The sequence below is a fragment of the Vigna unguiculata genome, chromosome 3, assembly GCF_004118075.2.
Source record: "Vigna unguiculata cultivar IT97K-499-35 chromosome 3, ASM411807v1, whole genome shotgun sequence".
NCBI lineage: Eukaryota > Viridiplantae > Streptophyta > Magnoliopsida > Fabales > Fabaceae > Vigna > Vigna unguiculata.
The window spans coordinates 36,083,575-36,097,108 of NC_040281.1; the positions used below are offsets into that span (position 1 = coordinate 36,083,575).

General features: G+C 30.7%; 1 protein-coding gene across 2 annotated transcripts; it reads left to right on the forward strand.

The window, feature by feature from the left end:
- The first annotated feature begins 7,703 nt into the window (after positions 1-7,703).
- On the forward strand, positions 7,704-13,332 carry LOC114178926 (pyruvate dehydrogenase E1 component subunit alpha, mitochondrial-like). 2 transcript variants are annotated; one of them, XM_028065072.1, is made up of 8 exons: positions 7,709-8,492; positions 8,748-8,827; positions 10,472-10,549; positions 10,660-10,755; positions 10,854-10,925; positions 12,113-12,166; positions 12,285-12,350; positions 12,947-13,332. In XM_028065072.1, the coding sequence occupies exons 1-8, from the start codon at positions 7,799-7,801 to the stop codon at positions 12,989-12,991; spliced, it is 1,185 nt and encodes a 394-aa protein (XP_027920873.1). In that variant the 5' UTR covers positions 7,709-7,798; the 3' UTR covers positions 12,992-13,332. The 2 variants fall into 2 exon arrangements, with proteins under 2 accessions (XP_027920874.1, XP_027920873.1); XM_028065073.1 differs by lacking the exons at positions 12,285-12,350; positions 12,947-13,332 and having other exon boundaries at positions 7,704-8,492; positions 10,854-10,973; positions 12,113-12,152.
- The last annotated feature ends 202 nt before the right edge of the window (positions 13,333-13,534 follow it).

The window sequence follows — 13,534 nt, forward strand, 5'->3', positions numbered from 1 at the left end:
ATGAAACCTAGTTGATAAAATTTAAAAATATTTTTTTAAAAATATAAAAGGAAAACAAATATTCAAATTAAAATATATTTTAAATGTTTGTTTTCAATCTTTTAAATTCTAATGAATCTTTTTTTTATACACTAATAAAAGTTATAATACATCATTTGATCAAAATGATACAAAAAACAAATAATAATCATAATAAAATTTTAAAATGAATTATAATTGTTTACATTTTAGATTATAATACCAAATAAAATTTCATGAGAACCAACACATTTATTAAATTTGCAAACATTAATGAAACCTAATTGATAAAATTTAAAAATATTTTTTTAAAAATATAAAAGAAAAAAATATTCAAATTAAAATATATTTTAAATGTTTGTTTACTTTGATATTTTAAATTCTAATGAATCTTTTTTTTTATACACTAATAAAAGTTATAAATCATTATTTGATCAAAATGATACAAAGAACAAATAATAATCATAATAAAAGTTTAAAATAAATTATAATTGTTTACATTTTAGATTATAATATCAAATAAAATTTCATGAGAATCAACACATTTATTAAATTTGCAAACATTAATGAAACCTAGTTGATAAAATTTAAAAATATATTTTAAAAAATATAAAAGGAAAAAAATATTCAAATCAAAATATATTTTAAATGTTTGTTTACTTCAATCTTTTAAATTCTAATGAATCTCTTTTTTATACACTAATAAAAGTTATAATACATTACTTGATCAAAATGATACAAAGAACAAATAATAATTATAATAATAAAATTTTAACATAGATCTTGTATCTTTTGAATTTCAATTATGTTGGATGGTGATAAAAAAATATTCATGACAATTACATTAAATTTTTATATTGTAGTAAATAAAAATTATTTATACAATTATAGTGAAAAAATTACAGTATGATTGATAATGAGTTAGAAAATAAAAAATAATTAGATAAAATATATCAAAATAATATTCTACATAATAAAAATAAACAACAAATAAAAATATTAAAAAATTAACAAATGTTTACAAACAATTTGAGAGACTATTGAAAGAAATCGCACAAAGAAAAAGAAATGTATAATTAAGAGTATGATAAGTTGAAAAATATCTCAGAGATGTAAGAAAACTTTTCAAATATCAACATATATACTTAATGGTTGAGAAATAACAAAAATTGTTTTAGCGAAATAAAAGAGTTTTTCAAATGAAACAAAAACTAATAATAATAAGTAAAGAATTTTTTTATATTACCTAGTAAACAAAAGGTTTGTGCTATTAAATACTTAAATTGAGAGTATTAAACATTGTCATGTAAAAGAAAAATATATAATAAATAAAAATATTAAAAAATAATAAAAATATTCAAATGTGAGACATAAATTTTTTTTAATTGACATACATCTTTGTAACAAAATTACATTAAAGTTATGATAAGTTGAAAATATAATTGAGATGCGAATGAGTTTCATGACAAACCAAAAAATTAGAAGAAATAAAAAATAATATATATATATATATATATATTTAATTAATTAATTGCGAATATTTTAATAATTTAAACGGGGACGGATATTATGACAGGGATATGTACATCCCCATACCCATCCCCATACCCAATTGAAAAAGTCGGGGATTTCTGATACACATACCCATACTCAATCAATGCAGGGGATTCCCCGTCAAAACGGGAACGAGTTCGGGCAATACCCACAGGGACGGGTTTATTTGCCATCTCTAGGTGACATCAATTGTCATGTGACATCAAGTGGTCGTGTCACAATCGAATCATGATGCTTGGGCTGTTACACTCTTAAGTAGAAGGGTTGCGCCCTGACTAATAGCTATAGCTTTTGACCTAGGGATAAGTGTTCGATCTTAACAATTGGAATCAGAGCCAAGGTTCTATTACTATTTTATATTTTATTTTTAAATAAAATAATTTTAAAATATAACTTTAGATAAAAAAATTAATTTTAAAGTACAATTCAAATAACATAGCAAATAAATTTGGGTTGCATGATCTTAACAAAAAAAATTAAATGAATTATATCGAAATATAAATTTATTATTATTTTTTAAAATAATATTAATTTCCTAATTCAAAATAAAAGGGTAAAAATGTATGAAGTGAAATTTTAAGTAATTTTTCAATAATTAGTATTTCTTTTACTAATAACTTATTTGGTAGAAGGGATAAACACAAATCTACTTTGGAAACTTGGAAAAATAAACTTATTAAGTTAGTGGAACTTGTTTATTGCTAAGGACGAGACCTCGTTTTAGCGGTAAATCTATAACAATATATAAAGAGGATTTCTTCTTTTGTGTTCACATTTCATAATACCAATTATACCCTTTATAATATAATTATTTATTAAATTTTTTAAAAATAATGGTTATTTTTATCTATTTTCTATAAAACTGTTTTTCTTTTTTTTATTCATCAACAATTAATTTTTTTATTCATTTCACTTTATTTTTAACATTTCACTTCATTTTTAATAAATATAAATTTATTTTATATATTAACTTAATAACATTATTACACTATTATCACCTACTAAGATACTATCATTCATATTTAAAAAATTATAACATAGTATGAAAACAATGTGTTTTAAATGTTCTTCTTTCCTTTGGTTTTAAGGCATTTTCAAATAAAAACTACATACTTTAACTTTATAATTTTTTTATAAGACAATAATAATACAACTCCTTTTTTTCTTTTTCCTTTTTCTATCCACAAACTCATTTATGTCTTGGAGTATAGACCTTATGAAGCTCAAACATGTTCTAAGGTAAAATGTTCGTGTATACTGTAAAACCATCTTTTTCTGCCCTAAAATTTAAAGGGGCCTAGCCCTACCTGTTGGGCCTAAGGACTGGCCCATAGGGTGTCCAAAGCCCCTAAGGCAGCCTAACCCCTCTCATTTCTGCCATTCTTGCGAAAACAGTACCTTATCCACCACAAGTGCAAGCATCCGCTGAATCCGACCAGGTTATATGTATCCGGATGAGTCGAGTTAGAGTCTAGTGTATTGCTTGAGAAAGTCATAACATGTTTGGATGATATATAAATGCTGCTTGGATTTGGTAATAGTATGTGACTGCATGATAATTTGTTTTCTACTCTAGCTTACCCTTGCTTGTTTGATTGCTTGTATGTTGTTCTTCTACTCTTGCGATGATCATCAATTTATTGATGGGAGCAGATGTGAGAGGTACTCGAGGTCAACAAGGAGGAGATGATTCCGCTGCATAGCCTGCTTGGGTTGGACTTCTTGTGTTAATTTGGGCTATTCTTTTAGGACAATGACCCATGTACTGTATGGCATGTGGGCTCCCTTTTGAAAACTTTGTCGTTGTTCCTCTATGTTTTCTTTTGACATTGTGGTGTGTCTTAGTTACTATACGAAATTGTATTTGTACTTCAGAACTGCGCTAATATATTATTCTATGTTATGTTTTTTTTTTTAATTTAGTTTATTAATTAAATGGGACGTTACATATACTCAAATAATAACTAGATATAAATTATTAATCTCGCCGATAATTTTCAGGAACGTATTCAATTTTTTTTCTTGATAATAAACTCTCATTATTTTATTACTTTCTTTATTAGAAAACTAGAATTTGCTTATTGAAAGGTCAAAATCCAAACCTCATCTTCAATAATGTTGAAAGAATGCTCGTGAACCATCACATCATTGAGAACATGTTACTTTGTAATAAATATTTCTTGGGATGTTGTGATCAAATGAACAGATAAAATGAAATTATGACAATTTGTTTTTCCGTTAAAGATAATAAATAAATTACATATATAAATATTATTCAAATTTTTCTCGATTTTGATAAAAAATATCTAAATTAATCAAACACGGGTATAAGCGTGAGTAATATTTGACTTTGTAAATCAAGTACACGGATGAAGATGTAGATATTTATATCCAATCCATCTTTGTTTTGATCGTTTATTATTTTTTCTTATAATTTACTTAACATTTATGACATCATAATTTTTTTATTGTTATTTAGCATGGAAGAAAATAAAAGATATACCCTTTTTAACATTAATATTCATATAGGTACAGGTATAAGTGTTGATACTAATTTCTTACTCATTGAGTATTGAAAAATGATAATTAACATGAACTTTACATATAAGACGAAAATACTATAAACAAACTCACTTGTTTCATTGTTATTCTACTTTTTGTTCGACATAAAGGAAACTCATATATATATATATATATATATATATATATATATATATATATATATATATATATATATATATATATATATATATATATATATATATATATAATATGTATATATATAAAGTCTAAACTTTGACATTTTACTAAAAGAATCAATTCAGACTAAACTTGATAGATCACATGTTACCAGGTTTTCTCTTATCTAGATTCAATATGTTTTTAAATTCTAAATTTTAACTAAAATTAAAATTTGTCTTTTTCTCGAAATTTGTTTATATTATTTAACATATGCTCAATTTAATATCAATTGAAAAATATATATAACATGTCAAAAAATTTAACGTGATTAAATTAGAATGATTATATTTATTATTTTTAAAACTTGAGAATTAAAATCTATTGAAATTTCAGACACCAGCGAATTTTAATTTTACATTTAATCCAACTTATTTTCACATCTAAAAAACTCCAAATAAATAATAATAAACTTCTTTTTTTCAGGTTGATCATGAAACAATATTCATGTATAGGCTCCTTCTTCTTCTTGCACTCCTACTATTTATTCCCGCACCTTTATGAGGTATAAAAAAGGTCAACTAAATTAACCATATAATTCATTTTCGGAGTACATAATTTAGAAATGATATTATAGAAATAACTTGCCAATTCTATAATCTGAAAATTAAAATTAAGATTATAGATTCTTTTAGTGGGGCTTCTGCTCTTGAATTAAACAATCGGGAAAGTCAATATATTGTGCAATCCATAATACTATAATTGCCTCTACATTATATGATATGTAACTTCACTGTATTATGGATCATTCAATATAGGAATTTTTTAGATTACATAATTTGAAATAATTAAAAAAATCAAATGTCACCTCCACAATTGCTCAAATTCTTTAAAAAACAAAATAAAAATATATTTAAAAGAGTTAACTAACTTTAATACTTATAAAACCTTTATCTCCAACAATACTCTGTCAAAAATTCAATGTGTATAAAGAAAGAACTCACAAATAGGGATGTCAAAAAAATCCGTACCCGCGAGTATCCGTGGATAAAACCCGCAACGGGTAGGAAATGGATATTAAAAATGGATACCCGCTACCCGCGGGTATGGATATTTTTTATACCCGCATGTTAACGGGGCAGGTACGGGTATCATAGTATCCGTACCCGTGGATACCCGTACCCGCTAAACTTTACCTTATATATATATATATATATATATATATATATATATATAAATATATATATATATATATATATATATATATATATATATATATATATATATATATATTAGCAAACAACATTATGAGTCTTCATCTAATAATGGTGATCAGATTCTTATCCCACAAATGAATAAATTACTTCCATATACTGTGGAGGTATTAATGTGTCTCTAAGACTGGTTATGGACCAACATGGAAGGTAATGAAATTAATACTTTTACTTAGATATTTTATTTTAATTAAGTGATTGTTAGAAATTTTTACTGAACTTCTTATGTTTTAAGGCTCTTCTAGAGTAAAATTGGACAACATGAAACTTTATATAATGTTGCAAGAGGTGGACATTGATGAAGTTAGTAATTTCTTTAATACTTTATTCAAAATAAACTACCATATAAATTGGTAGTGATTTTTTATTTGTTTATTTTTCAAGAATCAATCGGAGAAAGGGGACTTGTTGATCTAAGCACTAATTATGGTTAAATTAACCTTTTTTAAAATATTTTTGTAAATACCCGCGGATACCCGTGAATACCCGCAAATATGAAAAAAATAGACGAGTACCCGCATAATGGATACCCGACGGATATGGATACGAGACAAATATTTATCCAGCGGATAGGATACGGGGAGCTACTACCCGTACCCTACCCGTCCCGTTGACATCCCTACTCACAAATAAGGACATTGGAGACACCGATAGATATTTTAAAACAAAAAGGCTAAAATGGATATTTTAAAAATATTAGGGGTGTGAAAGAAGGAATTACGGGGTGGAGGAAGAAATAAACCACATACAGTAATGAGAGAGTTCACTTGCGAGAAAGCTGAATTTTTGCCCACATTTCTTAGCATCAAAGAGAGCAACCGAAGTTAAATATTTGATTTAATAATTCTACTCTTCATCACAATGATCTGAGCCACATAACACAATTATGTTATGTGTGTGCATAATACGCAAAATATATAAGTATTTAATACAAAAGTCTTATAAAACTTTATTTTAAAAGTATTTTTCTTTAACTCATTGAAAAGAAAATAATTTCTTTAAAAATATGATATTAACAAAGTGCTGCACAAAAAATTGGGAAAAAAACTCCATGCTTAACATCAGAATCAATTTTTAATTATCAAAAACGTAAAACGAATTCCGTTTGCAGTTTGCGAGCAAGGTTTTTTTTTCAAGTTAAAAATGGCGGCGACAAAACGACACAGAATATTTCAATGGTCAAACCTTGGAAAAATTAATGGCCAAAAGCGGAAGTTCTTTTTTTTTTTTGTTGAAAAACTAAGATATATTTATTTCAAACTATAAGCTTTATTTTAGTAAGTTAAAATATATTTTTGGTATATTTCAGTTAAAGTAACTAAAATATCGTCCAGTAGAAGTATGAATTTTCAGTTTTTATTATTAAAAAATATAACATTAGATTAAATATATTTTTAGTTAAAATTTTAAAATTAAATTAAAGTTTATTTCTGTTTTAAGCTTTGATATAATTTATTTTTGACTTCGTTGCATATTTAAACTTAAATATGAGTCATTTAATATCATTTTAAGGTTTAGGATTAAAATATATCAATTTAAGACGTGATAAATTATAATTTTAGACTATAAACATTTTTAATTCTAAAATTATTTAAACAATTTTAGTTCCTTAAACATTTGCGTTTCTTTCTTAGGATCTGATATTAAAAGAGATAATTCTATATTATGATCCACTTTCAAGTTAATAAATCAAAGTTATGAAATAATAAAAATTACGCAATTATAATACATAAATAATCCAATTTATAATATTAAATTGAAAAAAACAAAATCAGATAAATATAGAGAGAGAAAAAGACGTGGTACTAAGTACATAGATAGTAGATTATTGTGTAGCAGAGCGGAATTTATTGGGGGACAAGCCCTGCAATTCAAGTACTTTAATCATAAGAACGAAACGAAAATTCTCCTGTTGTGGGATATGAATTCGGTGAATTCAAGATTAATATAGTGGCATGTTCGGTCTATGTCTAACGGTTTATATCGATCCACGTGGGACAGAACGAGGTGCTCAAATGAAACGTGACTCACCCAAAGAAAATGAGGAAGATCAACGATGTACATAGAAGAGAGTGTACACAATTCCATCATTGATTAACACACCGAATGCAAATTCCTTTTCGTTCTATCTTTGTCACTCTTCCATCGTCACTCTCACCTAACTCTGCAACTAACTAATTTTTTTATTTATTTGAATTCCTTTTTTTTCTAAAATCGAACCCAATTTTCAAATAAATTCACTTTTGGTTTCTTGCCTCATTCTTTCGATCGCAATGGCTCTATCACGAGTTGCTTCACCATCGCCATGGAATCTGTTGAAACCACTGTCCTCTTGCTTGTCGCTACGACGACGTTCGGTGTCCTCGTTGTCCACGGAACCTCTCACCGTGGAGACTTCGCTTCCCTTCACCACCCATCGCTGCGACGAGCCCTCACGTTCCGTTGAGACCTCCGCGGCGGAGCTCTTCTCGTTCTTCCGTGACATGACGCTGATGCGGCGGATGGAGATCGCGGCGGACTCCCTCTACAAGGCCAAGCTGATCCGCGGCTTCTGCCACCTCTACGACGGGCAGGAGGCCGTCGCGGTGGGGATGGAGGCCGCGATCACGCGCAAGGACTGCATCATCACTGCTTACCGTGACCACTGCACCTTCCTGAGCCGCGGCGGAACCCTGATCGAGATCTTCGCTGAGCTCATGGGCCGCCGCGACGGTTGCTCGAAGGGGAAAGGTGGTTCCATGCACTTTTACAGGAAAGAGGGTGGCTTCTACGGTGGGCATGGCATTGTAGGGGCTCAGGTTCCGCTTGGTTGTGGATTGGCCTTTGCTCAGAAGTATTGTAAGGATGAGAATGTTACGTTTTCTTTGTACGGTGATGGTGCTGCCAATCAGGGGCAGTTGTTCGAGGCGCTTAACATTGCTGCGCTTTGGGAACTTCCTTCCATTTTTGTCTGCGAGAATAACCATTGTGAGTTTGACCTTGTTTGGTTAGTGGTTTGAAATGTGAGGTGGTTTTAGAATTGTTTAAATTCTTTTTTGAATAAGCTTTGCTCATAAGTTAAAATTTGCAGAATTCTCTGGCAAGTTCTCCAAAAGTTTATTTGAGTTTACACATAAGTTAATTTTAACTTGGGAGAAGCTTAGTAGTGCTTATTGATAACTTATCGGAACGAGGCCTTCGTTGATTAGGGTTGAGGATTAATTTGGTTGATTTGTGGGACAGATGGAATGGGGACTGCTGAGTGGAGAGCTGCTAAGAGTCCTGCTTATTACAAGCGTGGGGATTATGCTCCTGGATTGAAGGTTAGAGAGATTGATGGCTTTATTTTGTTTAAGGAAATGCGTTGTGAATATTGAATGGCTCCCTGTTCGCACATTGCAGTGAAGCCTGATTGGTGTTGACTTCTCCTGTTTTATCTGTTCTCCTGTGTTGTGTTCTTTCTGCACCCTCAATTTTTATATATTTTCCTTTTTGGCTGTTTCTTTCTTTTCCAGACTTCGTTTTTGTTCGCAAAGTTGAATGTCTGTATGGGCAATGATTCTTGTTATTGATTTGTTGATTGCGAGTTAGATGGATGGACATTGGCAGGTTGGAGTAGAGGAGAAATAGGGTCTGAATGTTGAGATAAAGTGATAGATTTAGAGTTTTGTTGTGATTGGACTGGGAAGGAGAGGTTGAATGAGGAGGAACAGTGGCTTGGGGGAATTGAGTTTCATTAAAGACATTGTCTCTAGAGATGAATATTGGACCTGTGGGGATGAAACTTGTAAGCCTTCTGAGAGGCGGAGTAGCCTAAAATTATGCATTAGAGGGAGCGAAAGTCATGCTATTGAGGTCGTCAGGCTGAAGTAAAGGAAAACATGCCAACCAAAAACTTTTAGGAAGTGATATCAGGTGGTTGTTTGAACAAGGTAGTACAAGGGACAACAAAATCGAGGGATGATGTATGCAGGCAGTTAATTAAAAAAACAACAGTGAGAAAAGCATTGCTTGAAAATTTTAAATGAAGTGAGGCATGACTCAAGAGGGTGAGACCCGCTGAACTGTGTGCTTACGTCTTCTTTTCATCTACATCATTTTGATGATGATGTGTAAGGACATATTAGATGGCGAACAATGCCTAAATTAGTTGGGTACTTAGTAAATGCTTCATCCCAGTCAGTTTGAAGGGACTTAATAAGGGGAGTCCCAAATACTAATTCTGCCATGGTTTTGAAGTGTTTGAGCGCTAAAAGAGCCCCGGACTTACTTTTCAAGAGATAAATCCACATAAAGCACAAAAAGACATCCACAAAAAGTCATATAATAAAGATAATTTTGTGTGGGAGGCATGAGATAGACCCACCACAGATCACTTTAAGCAAGTTCTAAAGGATATTGATAAGTAATGGGGGAATGAATATAAAAGATTATGTTAGTATTTTTGATCTCTTATCTTTTATGCATATTCTCTAAACAAAGGTGGAATTTGATTATGAAAAATCTTTACCAAAAAACTAAGGTTTAATTATAAAAAATTATATTGTCTCAGTTCGTAAGACAATATCCATTTTTCTATTACCAACAACTCTTTTTAGCTGTGTGAAGCAGTGTTTAAAAGGAAATTCATATCAAAGCTTTTGATTTGCCCAAAAACACAGCACAAAACGATTCAACCTCGTTTTTCATGTTTGTATGTATCCTTTCCAATTATAAATGTTTTTATTTAGAGCATGTATGTGTGTATAGTGTAAATAAATTATTTATGTTTTATATGAGACTGTGGTATAGCAGCCCTTCCACTGTCTGCTCTACTTTCGTGGCAATTTTTGTTGCTGGTTAGTGGTAGCTCAAGATTGGCGGGTTGCAATCCCTGATTGATAACTATATATGCACATAGTTAAATATACACTGTAGTCTTTTCGTGAACACTGTTTTTTTATCGTTTTAGAAGTTAATTTGTGCAGGTAGATGGCATGGATGTTCTTGCTGTGAAACAAGCTTGTAAATATGCCAAGGAGTTTGCTTTGAAGAATGGCCCCATTGTGAGTAAATTTACTTCTAATTTGTACTTATATTTCTTAAATTTATGTTTAGCTTGATTCTTTTATTCTCTCATATTATAATAATTTTTTCTCTTAATTATTTTGTCCAGATTCTTGAAATGGACACATACAGATACCATGGCCACTCCATGTCTGATCCTGGCAGCACATACCGCACTCGTGATGAAATTTCTGGTGTGAGACAGGTATATATTACTATGACCATGGTTGTATGTCTTATTATTTTAATTGCATTGAGAAGTTTACTCTATCTCTTTTATTAAGTCCTGTCATTTGATTATAGGTGCGTGATCCAATTGAAAGAGTAAGAAAGCTGCTATTAGTTCACGAGATTTCTACTGAAAAGGAGCTAAAGGTGATTGAGTGAAGTTTGTACTCAAGCTCCACACCTCAATTTTAAAATGTGACGTGTTCGTTTTATTTTAAATACTCCTGCGATCTTGCTTTCATCTTAATATTTGTGGTCAATTTTTTCTTGGCATTGTGGTATTTTACTTTTGAAGTTCATGAAACAGTTTTCTTTATTTTGCCGTAGGTCATCTAGGAATGTGTAAGTTTTATGTTCATATAATAGATTTCCAATTGTTACTTTCGTGAAATTGTGCAAGTCTATTTTTTCATAATATTGTATCTATATTAAAAAGCCTCTAAGTTATGTTATGCCGTGTGTTGAAGGATGATATGACCTGTTTGTCTATCATGGATTATATGTCATGATTTTCTTTAAATTTGGAATAAGTGTCACAAATTTTCTGCCCATTTGGAACGGCTTCTAGTTTATCACGCAAGTGTCTCGTATACTAATGTTAGACAAGCGATAGTATTAGGAATGAATGGGAGTAAGGACATTAAGGCACCCGACCAACGTGTACACCTATGGATGCTGAAGGCAAGGTGTGAAATATGAATTCTACTGACGGAAATCATGGAAAACAGGGAAAGGGAAAGAGGGAACTTTATGGCCAAGTAGTTTAAAGGGTCAATTAAAACAGCAAGACATAGATAGAACTGTCATGTTTGACAATTGTCTACTAGAAGGGGTAGGAATATAGTAATGCTCAAAACAAGGAGGATAAGCTGTATCAGGTAGTTAGGTTTGTGAAGGTGATCTTTCGCGAGTAAGACTCAAATCGCGATACAGCACAGAGGCTGGTATTCAAATTAATTTTCGTTTATTTTCTTTCTGCCGTAAAGTTGTTTGATGGAGTAGGCCCTGTGAATTGGGGCAGGGTGGGGGTATACTCCATACGGTATCTTCCATTCTAGTAAATACTTCACCTATCATTACCTTTTCAATCCTCTCTCCTTGACATTGAGCGAGGGTTTGGGGCCATATGGCAGGGGAGAAGAAAACCCCTTGAACAACCTATAACCATTTTCCTTTTTGTTGTGTTTTTGATTTAGAGGAATTAAAGAGGTGTGCCTCCGCTGTAAGATGTTGATCTCTGCTTTTTGTTAAAGAAATCAAAGTTCCTATTGTTATGATATTAATGTTGATGGAACATTAGTTTTTAACGCTAAAGTAATATGCACATCTTTCAGGACATTGAAAAGGAAGCCAGAAAAGAAGTTGACCAAGTCATTGCCAAAGCAAAGGTGAAACTATTTTTTATTCTTCTCTTACTAATTTTGGTATTCCACATATTTATTTCCATCTTTTGCAGTTCTACGTGATTTACAGTCTCTCATAGTTATGTTCTTTTCTGATTTCCAGGAAAGTCAAATGCCTGAGCCATCTGATTTATTTAAGAACGTATATGTTAAAGGTTTAGGTGTCGAGGTAGTGAAACTTTCATCTCTACTCATTCTTTGGTCCAGCTTTCTTCATTCTTTTGTTATCAAATGTTACATGAATTTGGGTATAACCAATCAAACGATTCATGAAAGATGCAGTAATCTTTTGCTTAAAATTGGGGAAACTATTACACCTTCCGATTCAAAACTATTTACTAAAATGGAAGGCTTTGTACAAGGATTAAGAAAGCTTACTCATTCATTCCATTAATACTCTCTTATTCTTCTTAATGGAGATTATCAAAAAGTTACGGATAAAGTTGAAAAGAAAAAAATAGTTAGTACGTAGTTCCGTAAAAGTCTCAAATAATTTAAAACCAATTAAAACCTGTCAAATGATAATCACTTTTGAAAAGAAGAGAGTACTTTAAATAAGAGTTTTCATATTTGAAATCATGATGGGAAGACTAATTTAGCATGGATGGGTTGATTTTATTTATACGCTGTTCAATTCTCGAAGTGAAAACAGATCCAATTTTTAAAATACCTGTAAATTAGAGGCATATGCCTAGTGAATGTTTTTAGTTACTTGGTGGATTATGTGTTTTATTCAAGTCTGATTGGTGATTTTCTGAATTTCAGGCTTGGGGCCCTGATAGGAAAGAACTTAAAGCTACCTTGCCCTGATGGAAAACCTTTCCTTTGAATTTATATTCCCTAATTTCAGACCTGTCAAAATAATGAAGACTAAAAGGTTCAGACGATCATCCTTGCCTGTTTGCTGAGCTTTCCCCAAATTGTATATCAAATTGTGGCGGAAATTAATGTTTTGCAGTGTAATATTGGAGGATCTAACAATCATAGCGTTATCAATTGATTAATCATGCAAATAGTGTCTTGCAAATTTTGAGGATTTCGTTGTATAAAACTTGGTGGCAAAATTGTGCCATTATTTTATAACTAAGTATTCACAAGATTGTGTTCTATTGAAATTTTCTGGATATTAAAAATTAGTGTTTCTCTGGACAGTTAAATGAGTGTGATCTGACTGAACTCTTTACATAGGTTAGATATGTTAGTTTTCTTTTACTGGTGTTCACCATCCTACTTTTTTGTCCATTACGCTTGTTTAGAACTTTGTTACTTTTCTGTCCTCTTTAGTTGTTTAGAGTTTGAAAGTTCAACATGGCATTAGTTATTAGTTTATCTCCACCGGTTCAGATAAGGATA

Coding starts and splice junctions, on each gene's coding strand:
- LOC114178926 (XM_028065072.1), top strand. CDS start 7,799: ATGGCTCTATCACGAGTTGCTTCACCATCGCCATGGAATCTGTTGAAA. Junction 8,493..8,747: donor TGTCTGCGAGAATAACCATT/GTGAGTTTGACC, acceptor TTTGTGGGACAG/ATGGAATGGGGACTGCTGAG. Junction 10,756..10,853: donor AAATTTCTGGTGTGAGACAG/GTATATATTACT, acceptor ATTTGATTATAG/GTGCGTGATCCAATTGAAAG.